Below are 18482 nucleotides of genomic sequence, written 5' to 3'. Positions count from 1 at the left end.
ATCCTCGAGGGCAAGAATTAGACATTAATTATGGATGATAAAGTTGTATTGTATATCACAGCATACTTTAGATTCAATGTGCATACCACCCCCCACCGGCTGAAAGAAGCATGGCATTAAAGCACTGGTTGGACCATGTGTTTAGTGGTCTGTATGTAAACATTGTTTTTCTGTGTTGTATATTACATTTCAAAATAAAATAACTCACATCATTTAAAAACGAACATTTTACATAGTATGCTAACTAAAATAGCTAGCGTTTGTGGTAACATGCTGCCAGTTTTCGAAAAAAATAGAACAATAAAGAAAAACTTTTTCTTTTTTTTTTTCCGCTAAGAAAGTTTCTCCTACAGTATGTGTGGTTTTGAAAATAAGCCGTTGTATCGGCCTTTCCAAGATTTCCCAGGTTCTAAACCAAAGGCCGTAGGCTGAGCCAGGACAGGTGGTGCACTTTCAAACGCTCTTCCGACTCCAACTTAAGTTTCTCAAAAATAGATTTATTTGCAAAAAGGTCTTCATTCCATATACATCCAACAGTACATCCAAGGTGAACGAAAAACGAGTTTAACTGCATACAAAGCTATAAACAAAAAAGTAAGGCTCAAGTGTTACGTTAGAACTGTATTCACCGCCAGTCTCTCAACCGGACATTTGTCCAATCAATTTCACATGTGCGCCCCTATATGCTATCGTCAGAGTGACGTACTCAAAGCCGTATTAGAGTGACGTCTCGTTACAGGTGCTGTAAATTACACAGAATGTAAATGATGGTTTCTATCCATCCATCCATCCATTTTCTACCGCTTGTCCCGTTCGGGGTCGCGGGGGTGCTGGAGCCTATCTCAGCTGCATTCGGGCGGAAGGCGGACCCTGGACAAGTCGCCACCTCATCACAGGGCCAACACAGATAGACAGACAACATTCACACTCACATTCACACACTAGGGCCAATTTAGTGTTGCCAATCAACCTATCCCCAGGTGCATGTCTTTGGAGGTGGGAGGAAGCCAGAGTACCCGGAGGGAATCATGAGGAGAACATGCAAACTCCACACAGAAAAAACCCGAGCGCAGGATCAAACCAAGGACCCCTCTACCACCGTGCTGCCCTGATGGTTTCTAATTCAATAAATTAACTTGCAATATATCAAAACATATTTTCATGGCAATGAAAAAAAGTAATTATTAATTTAACTTAATAATATATGCATTACTAGAGAAATATAAATAACACAATCATGGCTACCACAACCATTTAAAAATTAAGTACAGTAGCACAGGAGGCCCTAGTATTCATCAAGAACCACCACAATGACCAACATCAAAGTGTAGTAGCGCAGTAGGCCCAAGCATTCATCAAGCACCACCACAATGACCAACATTAAAGTGCAGTAGCGTAGTAGGCCCAAGCCATCTTTCAACAAATAAATAATTAATTTAACTTAATAATATATGCAGGACTAGAGAAATATAAACAATACAACAATGGCTACCACAGCCGTGACTATTTTACCAGCAATACCTTTCAAAGGGACAATGTGTTTGGGACAAAATCATATATAAATTAATCAATACTTAAATAATCACTTAAATATATAATTACGGTAATTTATTATAATTTGAATTAGATACATATGTGTTATTAAATGTATGATTAATGTATCTAATGTAAAATTACATCTAATTATTTAATCACTTAATTATTAAATATTTAATTATTTCTGTAATAATGATTTAATTAATCATTTTACGATTTTACCTATCCATCCATCCATTTTCTACCGCTTATTCCCTTTGGGGTTGCGGGGGGCGCTGGAGCCTATCTCAGCTACAATCGGGCGGAAGGCGGGGTACACCCTGGACAAGTCGCCACCTCATCGCAGGGCCAACACAGATAGACAGACAACATTCACACACTAGGGCCAATTTAGTGTTGCCAATCAACTTATCCCCAGGTGCATGTCTTTGGAGGTGGGAGGAAGCCGGAGTACCCGGAGGGAACACACGCAGTCACGGGGAGAACATGCAAACTCCACACAGAAAGATCCCGAGCCCGGAATTGAACCCAAGACTACTCAGGACCTTCGTATTGTGAGGCAGATGCACTAACCCCTCTGCCACCGTGAAGCCCTACGATTTTACCTAATAATTTAAAAATTTAAATGGTACCAATTATGCAAAACCATTCTTACCTGGTTTTGCATATTTGGGATCTGCATACGTCTCAAAATGTGACTTGTCACGTCAGGTCTCACAGGTTGTCATGTTTCCATTTTCTGTTTGGCGGTCCTAGTTACAGTTCTACTTTCTGTCTGTCTCCCTGAACGCTTTTCCCTGTTACTGATCGGCAGCCTGGGCACGCCTGGTCTTGGTTGCCAATCAGGCAGCTATAAATGCCTGCCTCTGCCTATTTACTGGTGTTGTTCTATTGTTGTTGTTGTCTTTCTGTCTGATACACCTCTTGTCCTCACAATTTCCCCCTCTGTCTTCCTTTTTTTTGTCTTTCTATCCCCTCCTGCTCCATCCAGCCCGACTGCACCAAATAATAATATAAATCAATTTAATAAAGTCAAATACAAATAATGCAACAAAAGAAGTATCCCACACTTCTCTTTTGTAAAGTAAATTTGTACTGCCGATATGGGCATCTACATAAACAATATGATTTGCCTGAGTAGCTGGACAGAACAAAAAAATAAATAAAAATAAAACAAATAAGTAAAAAAATGCCTGCCCCCCCCTTAAGTCAGGGCTGAGGATTTATTTATGTTACAGACTTTGTTAGCGGTACGCGTTGCTGTTCTATACATCCCATGTGTTCATAATTAAAATGCTTGTCTTACCTGCACGTCTTCCTGTCTGCTGCATCCTGAGGTCACAAGTCATGCAAGTTTTTGACATGGACATTTTGAATCAAACCATGGAGGCATGGCACAGATGTTTATAAAACAATCCTTCCAATTTATACTCAATTTACTTTCCCTAAATATCTAAAAGTATTTATTTTCTCTTAATGTCATATTATGCTCCATCACAGCGCTGTTGTTTTTAGGTTACAGAGTTTTTATCCAATCAGAATTCAGCTAGTTTATGTTGCCATGCTGTACCAAATCTGCCCTAAGCCTTCAGAATCAACAATGCTGGCGTCCGTGCACTGTAAGTGAACGGGGACATACAGTTGATAGACAGTTCGGATAGCCAATCAGATCACGAGTTGTTGTCAGTAAGGTCTTCTAGATGGCCTAAGGCCATCTACAATGTGATGTTATGAACTAGGTAACATAAGAACTCCATTACCCAGTGTGCCACAGTAGTGAAGAGCATGCGCAGTTGCCGCGTTTAGCCATGCAGGCAGCGGGATGTTTTTGATGATGGTGTGCTCATCAAAAACAAAAGCAATATATTTATCTGTACAGTAATCTATTTATTTATATCTGCACCTTATTGCTCTTTTATCCTTTACTACAACGAGCTAATGCAACAAAATGTTGTTCTTATCTGTACTGTAAAGTTCAAATTTGAATGACAATAAAAAGGAAGTCCAAGTCTAATATACAGTACACAATATTGGATTCGCAAAATATAACCAATAGTAATATTCATTCTTACTTGAGAAACGTAATTATGTTTGTTTACCGCCAATTTGTGCAAGGATACATTGTGTTCTTCCTTCTTCTTTCTGCTGCTCAAAGAGGAGTAGACGACCGGTTCAAGATGGCGGCCGAATTTCCTGCGACACAGCACCCAATGCAACCGTAATAGAACGCGGCTTCCTCTCTAGTGGAGAAGACTGGTCAGCTGACACAAGTTGCTGCGTCATGTGACTTCCGCGTTTAAAAAAAAGGACACTATGAAACCTCTTCCGGCACTTTTCTATTGTAATTTATGTGTTTAACAGGACGAAGTAAGGTGGGCAAACCGCTATAAAAAAACAGACGCCGGGACTTGAACGCACCCTCTTGACTTCCTCTTTCTGGTTACCTCAGCGCCGGTAAGTTTATCACATGCGGGCATTCAGAATCACTATATAAAAATGCTATAGTTGTTTGATAATTCGTTTTAATTATCAATCGGCGCTTCAAATAAGTTAATCAAGGAAAGTAACGTGATGCCGGTGGGCTTTAAAACACTCAATCCACTGAATCGTGATTTCATGCAGATTCGAATAGTTTTACTGTTGTATACTCCGTACAAAGAATTTAGATGCAACAATTGTAGAATGTGAATAGAGTAACGATCTAAATAGAAAATATTAGACAATGTGCAAATATGTCCATGTGCCAATATGCAGTGTAAACATGACATGGAGTACTGCAAATATGGTAATACATGACATGTAAACATGATATTGATGGGTAAAATATGATGATACATTATACCAAACACAGCAATCAAAGTTTATTTATATAGCCCTAAATCACAAGTGTCTCAAAGGGCTGCACAAGCCACAACGACATCCTCGGCTCAGATCCCACATCGGGGCAAGAAAAAACTCAACCCAATGGGCTACAATGAGAAACCTTGGAGGGGACCGCAGATGTGGGGACCCCCTTGGGTGACCGGTACAATGGACGTCGAGTGGATCTAGTTAATAGTGTGAGAGTCCAGTCCATAGTGTCATGTCTGTGTGATCATGTTTTGTTTTAGTCATGTTCGGTTTTGTTTGTGGACTTTTGTTTGTTTTGTCACCATAGCAACCATTAGTTTTCACCTGTCACGTCACGCACCTGTTTCACGTTTTGAGTCACGCACCTGTTTTCACTAATCATGTCTATAGTATTTAAGTTCATTGTTTTCAGTTTGTCTGCCTGGCGACATTCCACATTTATGCTCTGCACATTCCTGACACACTTGTTTTCATGTCCATCGTTCATGCTGCTCCTTTAGTCCATGCCAAGTAAGTTTTTTGTTTATTAATGCCACAGTTAGTGTGTTTCATTGTTCACAGTTTCTGCCTTTGTGCTATACGTCTTTTTGGTTTCATAGTTTGTTTTCCGCCACTGTGCGCGCCTTTTGTTTGCTTCTTTTTCTGTCCTTTGTTAGTGTAAAAAATAAAAATATCTACTCACATTTCCGTCTCGCCCGAGCCAACTTTCCGTTGCCTTCTGGAAAAACTAAACCCAAGGACCAAGTATTAACACATAGTGGGGCCACTATGGATATAAACATGATATGACAGTGTGATGACTGTATTATGATGATAGTATATATCTGATAGTATATATCTGTATCATGAGTGGACCCCGACTTAAACAAGTTGAAAAACTTATTTGGGTGTTACCATTTAGTGGTTAATTGTACGGAATATGTACTTCACTGTGCAATCTACTAATAAAAGTCTCAATCAATCAATCCATATCGAGTAGTGCAAATATTATGATACATATTTAAACATGATAGGGTGTGGTGCAAATATGAGAATTAGCCCTTACTCAGGGGTCAAAACAAACTTCTCTTCAACAGGGATGCATTTGACTGTGCCTGTGTTCGCATCTACGCTCCTCATTGCCACCGTTGCCTTGGACAACGGGTTGATGAGGAGACCCCCGATGGGCTGGTTGGCGTGGGAACGGTTCCGCTGCGACATTGACTGCGAACACGACCCAAAAAACTGCATCAGGCAAGTAGGAACCGCACTCAAGCGTTTTCTCAGTGTGAACTCCCAACTAAAATGTCTGCGCTCTTCTTGTCCAGTGAGAAGTTGTTCACCGACATGGCCGACAGACTGTCAGAGGATGGCTGGAGGGAGCTGGGCTACGTTTATGTCAACATCGATGACTGCTGGGCGTCCATGCAGAGGGACGAGCACGGGCGGCTCCAGGCTGACCCAAAGAGGTAGACTGACAGTGTAATCCTGTAAGTCAATAAAACCTTTAGTGCAGGTGTGACAGTCTCATGACAGACAATAAAAACACTGAGTCAGCAGCTTGACTTCAGCTCACGTCCACATAAGACAACATTGAGACCAGATATTCACAGTGAATTAGTAATCTTACTCTTGATTTGAATTATATTCATTTTGTATATCTAGTAACCTAATTACATTTTAACAACCTTGTCAAAGGATGTGAAACCTTGTGTTAATCAAAAAGATTAGAATTTAACACAAACTTTTAAGATTTGATCAGGCTGATTAGAAAAATAAATACTAGGTATCAAAATATCATGGTTTGATATCACTACAGTATTAAGACCACAGTATGATATTATTGTGGTATATATCCCCCCAAAAACCTTGGTAAAAATGAAGTGGCAGGAATGTTTATTACTGTAATCGAACACAAAAATAATGCTAAAATATTCTAATCATATTATTTTACCACAAACAATTATTTCTAAGTGCAAATAATTGTGAAGGAACATCTACTTTTTCAAGAAAATATTTAAAAGAATACCTCTGATGTCTATAAAGGGACAATGTAAACATTCACTGTAACAAATGTAAAACAATAATGTTCAGTTTAGTGCCTTTCAACTTTTACATTATGAGAATCATTGTCCTCTACAGTGGTATTTTTTTTATATCTGTCTTTAAATTGTTGTTTCTCAGAAAAGTAAACTAACAATATAACTTTTAATAATGTAAATACCTCAAACTGATGTTTGGCTTTGCTGGCTTCAAATACCTTTTCTGTTTGACGGTTTGAGGTGGCGACTTGTCCAGCCCTGCCTTCCGCCTCACGACATCGACGGACAAGCAGTTGAAAAATAGATGGATGGCTTAAGGATGTATCAAGTAGCTTTTTAGTTTACTCTAATTTCCTGCATACATTTTTTTTTGTGATCTCACACCGTGAGATCACTGCCCCGCGACCGGCTGGCTCTGTGTCGCCTTTTGAAACGCTCAAAAGGAAAGTGGTGCGCTTTGCTTTGCAGAACGCAGACTTTCTTACCCCCGCCAAAGAGGTTATGTTTTGGCCTGGACTTGTTTGTCTGTTTGTGAGCAAACTGACAAACTCAACCAGTCACGGACAGATTTAATGTCCAAAAAACAATTCATGTTATCTACGAGTACGAACACACTTCACTTCTTGCTTGTGGCGTTCAATGCCCACATCTTTCCGTTCCCGGAGATGTAGTTTATTTACAGACCCGGCCAACGCTAAAACGCCAGAAGAAAACTACACTCACAAGTTTTCGTTTTATACCGTATCTACAGCTTGTCCCTTTTGGGGTGGCGGGGGGGTGCTGGAGCTTATCTCAGCTGCACACGGGCAGAAGGTGGGGTACACCCTGGACAAGTCGCCACCTCACCGCAGGGCCAACACAGATATATGACTTAGTATATAACAGTATAATATATGACAATATAATATATAACAGTATAATATTAAACAGTATAATATATGACAGTATGATATATGACATTACACTATATAACAGTATCTATATGACATTATAGTATTTGACAGTACAATATATAACAGTATAATATATGACAATATGATATATAACAGTATATTATATGACATAATATATACCGCAATACTTTAATATGACAGTATAATATATGACAGTAAAAAGTATGACAATATAATATATAGCAATATAATATATGACAGTATAATATATAACAGTATAATATAAGATGTGAGATCTGAGCCGAGAATGTTGTTGTGGCTTGTGCAGCCCTTTGAGACTTTTGTGATTAAGGGCTATGTAAGTAAACTTTGATTGATTGATTGACTGATATGACAGTATAATATATGACAATATGATATTTAACAGTATAGTATATGACAATATAATATATAACAGTATAATATATGACAATATAATATATAACAGTATATTATAAAACAGTAGAATTATATTTTAGTATAATACATGACAGTATAATATATATTAGTATAATATATAACAGTATAATATATGACAGTATAATATCTAACAGTATCATATATAACAGTATGATATTTGACAATATAATATATAACAGTACCATATATAACAGTATAATACATGACAATATAATATATAACAGTATAATTAATATATGACAATATGATATATAACAGTATAATATGACAGTATAATATATAACAGTATAATTAATATGACAATATGATATATAACAGTATAATATATATAACAGTATAACATGTACAGTATAATGTATACAGTATAATATATACAGTATAGTATATAACAGTATAATATATACAGTATAATATATAACAGTATAATACATAACAGTATAATACATGACATTATAATATGTAACAGTATAATATGTGACATTATAAAATATAACAGTATCATATATGACAATATGATATAAAACAGTATAATATATGACAGTATATTATATAACAATATAATATGACAGTATATGACAATATGATATACAACAGTATATGTGACAGTATAATATCTAACTGTAGTGAAGTGAAGTGAATTATATTTATATAGCGCTTTTTCTCTAGTGACTCAAAGCGCTTCACATAGTGAAACCCAATATCTAAGTTACATTTAAACCAGTATGGGTGGCACTGGGAGCAGATGGGTAAAGTGTCTTGCCCAAGGACACAACGGCAGTGACTAGGATGGCGGAAGCGGGGATCGAACCTGGAACCCTCAAGTTGCTGGCACGGCCACTCTACCAACCGAGCTATACCGCCTCATATATTATACTAACCGTATAATATATGACTTAATATATAACAGTATAATATATGACAATATGATATATAACAGTATAATATATGACATTATAATATATAAAAGTATAATATGACAGTATGATGTATGACTTTACAATATATAACAGTATCTATATGACATAGTATATGACAGTACAATATATAACAGTATAATAGATAACAGTATGGTATATGACATTACAATATATAACAGTATCTATATGACATAGTATATGACAGTACAATATATAAAAGTATAATATAAGATGTAAGATCTGAGCCGAGAATGTTGTTGTGGCTTGTGCAGCCCTTTGAGACTTTTGTGATTAAGGGCTATGTAAGTAAACTTTGATTGATTGACTGATATGACAATATATAATATATGAAAGTATGATATTTAACAGTATAATATATGACAATATAATATATAACAGTATAATATATGACAATATAATATATAACAGTATATTATATAACAATGTGATATATAACAGTATAATATATATTAGTATAATATATCACAGTATATTATATATTAGTATGATATATAACAGTATGATATATGACAGTATAATATATGACAGTATAATATATAACAGTATGATATTTGACATTATAATATATAACAGTATCATATAACATTATAATATATGACAATATAATATATAATAATGTGATATATAACTGTATAATATATAACAGTATAATTAATATATGACAATATATTATGAATTATATTTATATAGCGCTTTTGTCCAGTGGCTCAAAGCGCTTTACAGCTGTGACGAGGATGGCAGAATCAGGGATCGAACCTAGAACCATCAAGTTGCTGGCACGGTTGCTCTACCAACCGAGCATTGCTGCCCCTATATGATATATAATAGTATAATATATGACAGTATAATATATATAACAGTATAATATATGACAGGGCAGCATGGTGGCTCAGAGGTTAGTGCATGTGCCTCACAATACGAAGGTCCTGAGTAGTCCTGAGTTCAATCCCGGGCTCGGGATCTTTCTGTGTGGAGTTTGCATGTTCTCCCTGTGACTGCGTGGGTTCCCTCCGGGTACTCCCGCTTCCTCCCACCTCCAAAGACATGCACCTGGGGATAGGTTGATTGGCAACACTTAATTGGCCCTAGTGTGTGAATGTGAGTGTGAATGTTGTCTATCTGTGTTGGCCCTGTGATGAGGTGGCGACTTGTCCAGGGTGTACCCCGCCTTCCGCCCGAATGCAGCTGAGATAGGCTCCAGCACCCCCCACGACCCCAAAAGGGACAAGCTGTAGAAAATGGATGGATGGATATATGACAGTATAATTTTTTTAACAGTATAATGTATACAGTATAATATATGACAGTATAATCTATGTAACAGTATATTGTATACAGTGTAATATATAACAGTATAATATATATAACCGTATAATATATGACAGTATAATATATATAACAGTATAATAGTGTAATATATGTAACAGTAAAATATATGACAGTATAATCTATATAACAGTATAATGTATACAGTGTAATATATAACAGTATAATATATATAATCGTATAATATATGACAGTATAATATATATAACAGTATAATGTATGCAGTGTAATATATACAGTATAATATATAACAGTATAATATATACAGTATAACATATTACAATATGATATAAAACAGTATAATTTGCTGATTTGCCTGCTTTTCTCTTCCAGGTTCCCTGGTGGAATCAGCCAGCTGTCCCGCTACATGCATGATCGTGGACTCAAGCTGGGCATCTACGGTGACATGGGCACGCACACTTGCGGGGGCTACCCTGGCACGCCGCTGAACAAGATTGAGATCGACGCTCAGACGTTTGCCGACTGGGAGGTGGACATGTTGAAGTTTGATGGCTGCTATTCCAACGCCACTGAGCAAGAACAAGGTAAGGAGATGGGCGTCTTTCTAGATAGATCCTATTTCATTAGTTCCTCCTTCTGCATAGGCTACCCTCAAATGTCCAAGGCTTTGAACGCAACGGGTCGTCCCATTGCCTACTCCTGCAGCTGGCCCGCCTACCAAGGTGGGCTGCCACCCAAGGTACTGCTAATATCACCTGACAATGTTTTTGCACTTATTTAAGCATTATTTGGTATTTGCAGGTGGATTACAGTCTGTTGGCCAAGACCTGCAACCTGTGGCGCAACTATGGCGACATTCAGGACTCATGGGAAAGTGTCTTGAACATCGTGAATTGGTTTTTTGAAAACCAGGAGGTCCTGATTGCTGTGGCCGGGCCGGGAAGATGGAACGACCCGGATATGGTCTGAGACTCTTAAAATATTATCATCATGTAAATGTTCCAATTATATAGCAGGGCATTTATTTTAGGTAAAGCGCAAAGAGGATGCAGACGCTATGTGGAGAGAGGCTTTAAAACATTTTCTCAATTCATGAGAATAATTGGAGCGCATGAGAAAGGGATAAATGAATAGTAAGCCACAAACTGTTAAAGGCCTACTGAAACCCACTACTACCGACCACACAGTCTGATAGTTTATATATCAATGATGAAATCTTACATTGCAACACATGCCAATACGGCCGGGTTAGCTTACTAAAGTGCAACTTCAAATTTCGCGCCAAATATCCTGCTGAAAACGTCTCGGTATGATGACGTCTGCGCGTGACGTCACGGATTGTAGAGGACATTTTGGGACAGCATGGTGGCCAGCTATTAAGTCGTCTGTTTTCATCGCAAAATTCCACAGTATTCTGGACATCTGTGTTTGTGAATCTTTTGCAATTTGTTCAATGAACAATGGAGACAGCAAAGAAGAAAGCTGTAGGTGGGAAGCGGTGTATTGCGGCAGGTGTTATGCCGGATAACGCACCCCCGCCGTAGAATGCACCCCCTGACTGTTGTGCCGGATAACACAGCCGGTGTTTCATTGTTTACATTCCCGAAAGATGACAGTCAAGCTTTACCATTGGCCTGTGGAGAACTGGGACAACAGAGACTCTTACCAGGAGGACTTTGAGTTGGATACGCAGACGCGGTACCGTGAGTACGCATGCAGCTGCGGCTTCCAAACATTTGATCGCTTGCCCGTACGTGCGTGCCGCTATGTGCATGTCACGTACGTAACTTTGGGGACTTTGGGGAAATATATGTGCTGTATGAACTTTGGGGAGGTGAACGGTACTTTGGGCTGTGGGATTGAGTGTTTTGTGCAGGTGTTTGAGTTGTATTGGCAGGTTATATGGACGGGAGGGGGGAGGTGTTTGTTATGCGGGATTAATTTGTGGCATATTAAATATAAGCCTGGTTGTGTTGTGGCTAATAGAGTATATATATGTCTTGTGTTTATTTACTGTTTTAGTCATTCCCAGCTGAATATCAAGTCCCACCCGCCTCTCACAGCATCTTCCCTATCTGAATCGCTCCCACTGCCCTCTAGTCCTTCACTCTCACTTTCCTCATCCACGAATCTTTCATCCTCGCTCAAATTAATGGGGAAATCGTCGCTTTCTCGGTCCGAATCGCTCTCGCTGCTGGTGGCCATGATTGTAAACAATGTGCAGATGTGAGGAGCTCCACAACCTGTGACGTCACGCTACTCATCTGCTACTTCCGGTACAGGCAAGGCTTTTTTATCAGCGACCAAAAGTTGCGAACTTTATCGTCAATGTTCTCTACTAAATCCTTTCAGCATAAATATGGCAATATTGCGAAATGATCAAGTATGACACATAGAATGGACCTGCTATCCCTGTTTAAATAAGAAAATCGCATTTCAGTAGGCCTTTAAGTCAGCATTATTATTGCTGTATAAGACGTGTGAGTTTTATTTTTCACAGTTTCAGCATTTTAAGTGCATACGGACCTAGATAAAGTTCCTTGATACTTACCACTCATTACTCTTCAGATACAGCTTCTGCCATTTTGTGGATGTAACTTAGGAAAAAAAACATCAAGAGGTTACCTACAGCCACAGCTGCCAATCTTTTAGGATAAGGAGGCTGTTCTTAATATTTGGGTAATTTAGCTATCCTTATCAATATTTCTAAATGTTCAAATGTTCTTCTAGCTCATCATTGGCGACTTTGGCCTCAGCATGGATCAGTCCCGCGCACAGATGGCTTTCTGGGCAATCATGGCCGCTCCCCTCTTTATGTCCAATGACCTGCGCAGCATCAGCGGAGGGGCTCGCAACATCCTGCAGAACAAAATGGCCATCGGGATCAACCAGGACCCTCTGGGCCTTCAGGGGCGACGCATACTTAAGGTGCTGCTCGCACTGCTTGGTCGGCTGACTTCCTTCGCTGCCTTCTAACTCCAAGGCGCTTCTTCTTTTCCCGCCAGGAGAAGAGCGGCATTGAGGTGTTTTGGCGGCAGTTGTCCAACGACGCCAGCGCCTTGGTGTTCTTCAGTCGCCGAACTGACATGCCGTATCGCTACCAGACCGCCCTCGGCAAACTGAACTACACCACAGGCAGCTACAAGGTCTGGAACCCTTTATTTGTTACCAAGTTGTCCTGAATGTAAGATGACCATTCTTTTTCTAACACCTGATTTAGGAAAACTATTTTCAAAGACAAAATGAAGGATATTTTTTAAATGAATGAAATAACAAATAATAGGTTGATAGTCTTCTCTGAGCCCCAACTACAAACCCCAAAACCAGTGAAGTTGGCACGTTGCGTAAATCGTAAATAAAAACAAAATACGAATGATTTGGAAATCCTTTTCAACCTATATTTAATTGAATAGACTGCAAAAACTATATATTTAATGTTCAAACATGGAAAACTTTGTAAGTTTTTGCCAATATTAGCTCATGTGGAATTTGATGCCTGCAACATGTTTCAAAAAAGCTGGCACTAGTGGCAAAAAAGACTGAGAAAGTTGAGGAATGCTCATCAAACACTTATTTGGAACATCCCACAGGTGAACAGGCTAATTGGGAACAGGTAGGTGCCATGATTGGATATAAAAGCAGCTTCCATGAAATGCTCAGTCAGTCACAAACAAGGTTCGGGCGAGGGTCACCACTTTGTGAACAAATGCGTGAGCAAATTGTCGAACAGTTTAAGAACAACATTTCTCAACGAGCTATTGCAAGGAATTTAGGGATTTCACCATCTACGGTCCGTAATATCATAAAAAGGTATAAAGAATCTGTAGAAATCACTGTACGTAAGCGATAATATTACGGACCTTCGATCCCTCAGGCGGTACAGCATCAAAAAGCAACATCAGTGTGTAAAGGATATCACCACTTGGGCTCAGGAACACTTCAGAAAACCACTGTCAGTAACTACAGTTTGTGGCTACATCTGTAAGTGCAAATTAAAACTCGACTATGCAAAGCGAAAGCCATTTATCAACAACACCCACAAACGCCGCCGGCTTTGCTGCGCCCAAGCTCATTTAAGATGGACTGATGCAACGTGGAAAAGTGTTCTGTGGTCTGACGAGTCCACATTTCAAATTGTTTTTGGAAACTGTGGACGTCATGTCCTCTGGACCAAAGAGAAAAAGAACCATCCGGATTGTTATAGGCGCAAAGTTCAAAAGGCAGCACCTGTGATGGTATGGGGGTGTATTAGTGCCCAAGGCATGGGTAACTTACACATCTGTGAAGGCACCATTAATGCTGAAAGGTACATACAGGTTTTGGAGCAACTTATGTTGCCATCCAAGCAACATTATTATGGACGCCCCTGCTTATTTCAGCAAGACAATGCCAAGCCACGTGTTACAACAGCGTGGTTTCATAGTAAAAGAGTGTGGGTACTAGACTGGCCTGCCTGTAGTACAGACCTGTTTCCCATTGAAAATGTGTGCCGCAATATGAAGCCCGGACTGTTGAACAACTTAAGCTGTACATCGAGCAAGAATGGGAAATAATTCCACCTGAAAAGCTTCAAAAATGGGTCTCCTTACTTTTTTGCAATGTGTTGCTACCATTAAATTCTAAATTAATGATTATTTTCAAAAAAAAAATTGGTTTCTCAGTTCGAACGTTAAGTATCTTGTCTTTGCAGTGGTGACTGCAAAGACAAGATATATTGAATATATAAGTTGAAAAGGATTTGCAAATCATTGTATTCTGTTTTTATTTACGAATTACACAACGTGCCAACTTCACTGATTTTGTATAAGAAGACATGTCTTTTTTTTTTTTTTTTAGAAAAAAAGTATGGTATTATTGATAAAATGTAATCACGTGTATTTAAACTTTTCAAAATAGATTTCATTTAAAAAAATTAATATGCCCCCACTTGTAGTTTCTTTCTTTCTTTTTCCTCGCCATTTTTACACTAACTTAATCTGAGCAACAATTTAAAAAATCAATGCAAAAATCAACATTAAAAAATGTATCCTGTATTTTTCTGACACTAATCTAAAAATTAAAAGCCAACATCCTGGTATTTTTTTAATAATGTCAAACTGCAGTTTAAGGGAGGTCATAAATAGAATAATGTTAGAATTAAGAGATTACAAAATAAATTGTCAAAAAACAGCTAAAAGTTCTCCACGTCTCAGGTACATGACGTCTTCTCCGAGACGACCATGACCCTGAAGGAGTCCACCAGCTTCGTGGTGTCCGTGAACCCCACAGGTGTGGTCATGTGGTACGTCTCTGCGCCCGCCAAAGCCAACCGCCTCCATCAGTTTCTTAGTAACGCCCGACTGCGAGGACTTGCCCGGGACGACCTGAGCAACGTCATTCCGCCTGTCTTCCTCTAAAACGGCGTCAGGATGTTAATCCCCGATGGACTGTCAAGACCATGTGATTTGAAATGACCTCCATCTACTTGACTGAAGTTGACCTGGCTTTATAATTATGCAACACCATGAAGTCCGAGTTCTGCACATTTAGTATGAACTAATGTGATCAATTGTTTTCTTCTGATTTTTTTAGTTTGAGCTGCTGATCGCCCATCTAAAAATGTTGGTTTGGGCATTTTAAAAGAATACAATATATTTGTTTTACTGTAAATGCTCTAATTTTAGCCGGGGTGTGCAGCTATGTAACGTGCAGAGGCTGTTGTATTCTAAATATGAAAAAAAAAAAAAAAATTTAATTGATTTTTTCAGATTATTAAAGCAAGTGGAAAGAAAAAACACAGCTCTCTTTGACCACGTGGCCATGAACAAATGTCATGCAGCAACATAACCAATGTCGTAATTGCGGTAAGGTGAAAACTGCTCAGCATTGATAGCGCTGATGATGGCTAAGTAGCGCTAACATAGTTAAAAGCTACTGGATGCTGACAACTCGTGATTCTTCAAATGCAACAATTTTGTGAAGTTTCTAAAAACAACATTGGGAGGTTGCCCACAGCCACAGCTGCTGATGCCAATGTTTTTTGATCCAATTTGAGTTATTTGTGTTTGTAGTCCACACACTCGGTGCCTCTAAGAGTCATGGCTGTTAATTGAGTGGGGGTGTTGATTGGAGTATTTACGGTAAAAATACTTATCTTTGTATTGTGTAAATGTTGAATAAATAAATAGATACATCATAAACAAAGAAGTGTTTTATGTCTATGTTAGCTTTAGCTGAGACATTGACCGTCCTTTCCTCTTTCTATGGTTATCATCACATATTTGCTTCTCAAAAGCCAAATAAAAGGCAAAGAGTTTAGCTGCTGACTGAACTGCTATACCAAGTCTAACCAGCAGAGGTCAGTGCTGTTCTTTAGGCGAGAATGTGGACGTGACATCACCTTCCTGCCAAAAAGTGCACCTGCTGAGGCGCACAAGGCCATTTTGGACCCTTTATCTCTTTCTTGTGCTTTCACGTCCTCTGCTGTCCCCTTTTGACTTGTCACACAACATTGTCTAACTCGTTGAACTTTGTCATTCTACTTCCTCCTGTGCACCATGTGACCATCTATGACCTTGGCCTAAGTGTCCCGTGCACGGCCACTGTTGTGGGGGGAGCGGAGGGGGGCGGGTCACATGAGCGCTCCTGCGTGCAAATTAAAGGCGCGGTGTCTCAATGTCAAGGTTCCGCACTGGCAGCTTTATCATGACATGGGGAAAGCGGCAAGGAAACACAAAGATCCATCAAGGAAAATGTAGCTCTTCAACTGCAGCTACTGCCATCTTGGGGTGTTGATTACAAATAATAATGAGAGTTCCTACAGCCACAGCAATTTCACTGTATTGCATAACACGGCAGCATCAGAACCAATGTTGTAATTGTGCTTAGATAAAAAAGTAGTAGCATTTTAAAGCGCATGCAGATGCAGATAAAGCTGCTGTTTCACACTGATGGCGTTAGCGCCCTGTGTAAAAAGGATGGCACCCAAAGGAAAGGAAAAGGGGGTATAGACAGTCTATTAGTACAGGTGCACACGAGGGAGGGAGGCTTCTTTGGAGCAGTCCTGCAGAAGCTCACGTAGGCCCACAGCTGCAGGGATCAGACTTGCCAGTCTTCCTGCTCCCCTATTCTATTATGTGGCCCCCCCACTTTCCTCATCCGCCACACGCTGCTGGTCACGCTGTCTGCCTCGCGCATCCCCCCACCCACCCCAAGTGAAATCTAGATGAAAGGACCCCTGAGGACTTTGCACATATGAGTATTGCACGCACGCACACACACACACACACACACACACACACACACACACACACACACACACACACACACACACACACACACACTCAGTGGCCTGATTAAGTGCCTGGCAGGCTTAGGGGGGCACCATCTTGGGTAGGCGAGGTCCAAACGTTTGAGGCCATACATTGTCCTCATAATTGCCACAGGTGAGCTGGAGCCTATCCCGGCTGATTTCAGGGGTGGAAGGCGAGGTATACAGCCTGGACTGTCCAATCACGGAGCACATATTGACAAGCGTTCACACATTCAAACCTATATGGGAAATTTAGAACAGGGGTGCCATTTATCATCAAAACCCAGAATCGAGCTCATCTAAGATGTACTGATGCAAAGTGGAAAAGTGTTCTGTGGTCTGATGATTCCACATGTTGTTTTTTGGAAACTGGACGTCGTGTCCTCCGGACCAAAGAGGAAAATAATCATCCGGATTGTTATAGGCGCAAAGTTGAAAAGCCAGCATCTGTGATGGTATGGGGGTGTATTAGTGCCCAAGACATGGGTAACTTACACATCTGTGAAGGCGCCATTATTGCTGAAAGGTACATACAGGCTTTGGAGCAACATATGTTGCCATCCAAGCAACGTTACCATGGACGCCCCTGCTTATTTCAGCATAACAATGCCAAGCCCCGTGTTACAACAGCATGGCTTCATAGTAAAAGAGTGCGGGTACTAGACTGGCCTGCCTGTAGTCCAAACCTGTCTCCCATTGAAAATGTGTGGCGCATTATGAAGTCTAAAATACCACACCGGAGACCCCGGACTGTTAAACAACTTAAGCTGTACATCAAGCAAGAATGGAAAATCATTTCACCTAAAAAGCTTCAAAAATTGGTCTCCTCAGTTCACAAACGTTTACTGAGTGTTGTTAAAAGGCAAAGCCATTGTCGACGTTGCCCTCTAGTGGGTTCTTCAGACCACCACAGATGGCCAGGAATTCAGGTTATAACACTGTTTTATTTTTCCAATGGTGCCAAGTCTTTTGCTTTTCAGCACAGTGTCTCTCAGCAGCACCTCCAACTACCACAACCCGTTTCCTCACGGCTGCTGCTAATAAGGCGACAGGTGATTAGATAACAAGGCCCACCAGGGCCATCTACGCAACTGTCGCTGTCTTCGAGGCCGGTCCTGACACACCCCGTTCTGCGGCAGGCCCGCAGGCCACACCCCCCTCCACAGCCATGTAACACCGTGGTAAAAATGTCCCTGTGTCAAATTTT

General features: G+C 39.8%; 2 protein-coding genes across 2 annotated transcripts in view; one reads left to right on the top strand and one right to left on the bottom strand.

Annotated features, from left to right (window-relative positions):
• adcy3b (adenylate cyclase 3b) overlaps window positions 1–18482 on the bottom strand; it is an 88176-nt gene that overhangs the window by 26518 nt on the left and 43176 nt on the right. The gene's annotated exons all lie outside the window — the stretch shown is intronic.
• naga (N-acetylgalactosaminidase, alpha) lies at window positions 3837–16170 on the top strand. The gene is made up of 9 exons (XM_061929923.2): window positions 3837–3990; window positions 5463–5619; window positions 5694–5834; window positions 10357–10568; window positions 10629–10723; window positions 10786–10947; window positions 12715–12912; window positions 12990–13130; window positions 15177–16170. Exons 2-9 carry the CDS (start codon window positions 5465–5467, stop codon window positions 15378–15380), a joined length of 1308 nt encoding a protein of 435 aa, XP_061785907.2. The 5' UTR covers window positions 3837–3990; window positions 5463–5464; the 3' UTR covers window positions 15381–16170.

This window comes from Nerophis lumbriciformis, linkage group LG34 (assembly GCF_033978685.3).
Source record: "Nerophis lumbriciformis linkage group LG34, RoL_Nlum_v2.1, whole genome shotgun sequence".
NCBI lineage: Eukaryota > Metazoa > Chordata > Actinopteri > Syngnathiformes > Syngnathidae > Nerophis > Nerophis lumbriciformis.
The sequence above is the reverse complement of the archived record's forward strand: the minus strand, read 5'-3'. Positions and strand labels throughout refer to the sequence as shown.

Excerpts from the sequence above, each read along its gene's own strand:
- naga (XM_061929923.2), top strand. The coding sequence starts at position 5,465 with ATGCATTTGACTGTGCCTGTGTTCGCATCTACGCTCCTCATTGCCACC. Across the intron at positions 5,835-10,356 it reads CTCCAGGCTGACCCAAAGAG|GTTCCCTGGTGGAATCAGCC; the intron begins GTAGACTGACAG and ends TTTCTCTTCCAG. Across the intron at positions 13,131-15,176 it reads ACACCACAGGCAGCTACAAG|GTACATGACGTCTTCTCCGA; the intron begins GTCTGGAACCCT and ends TCCACGTCTCAG.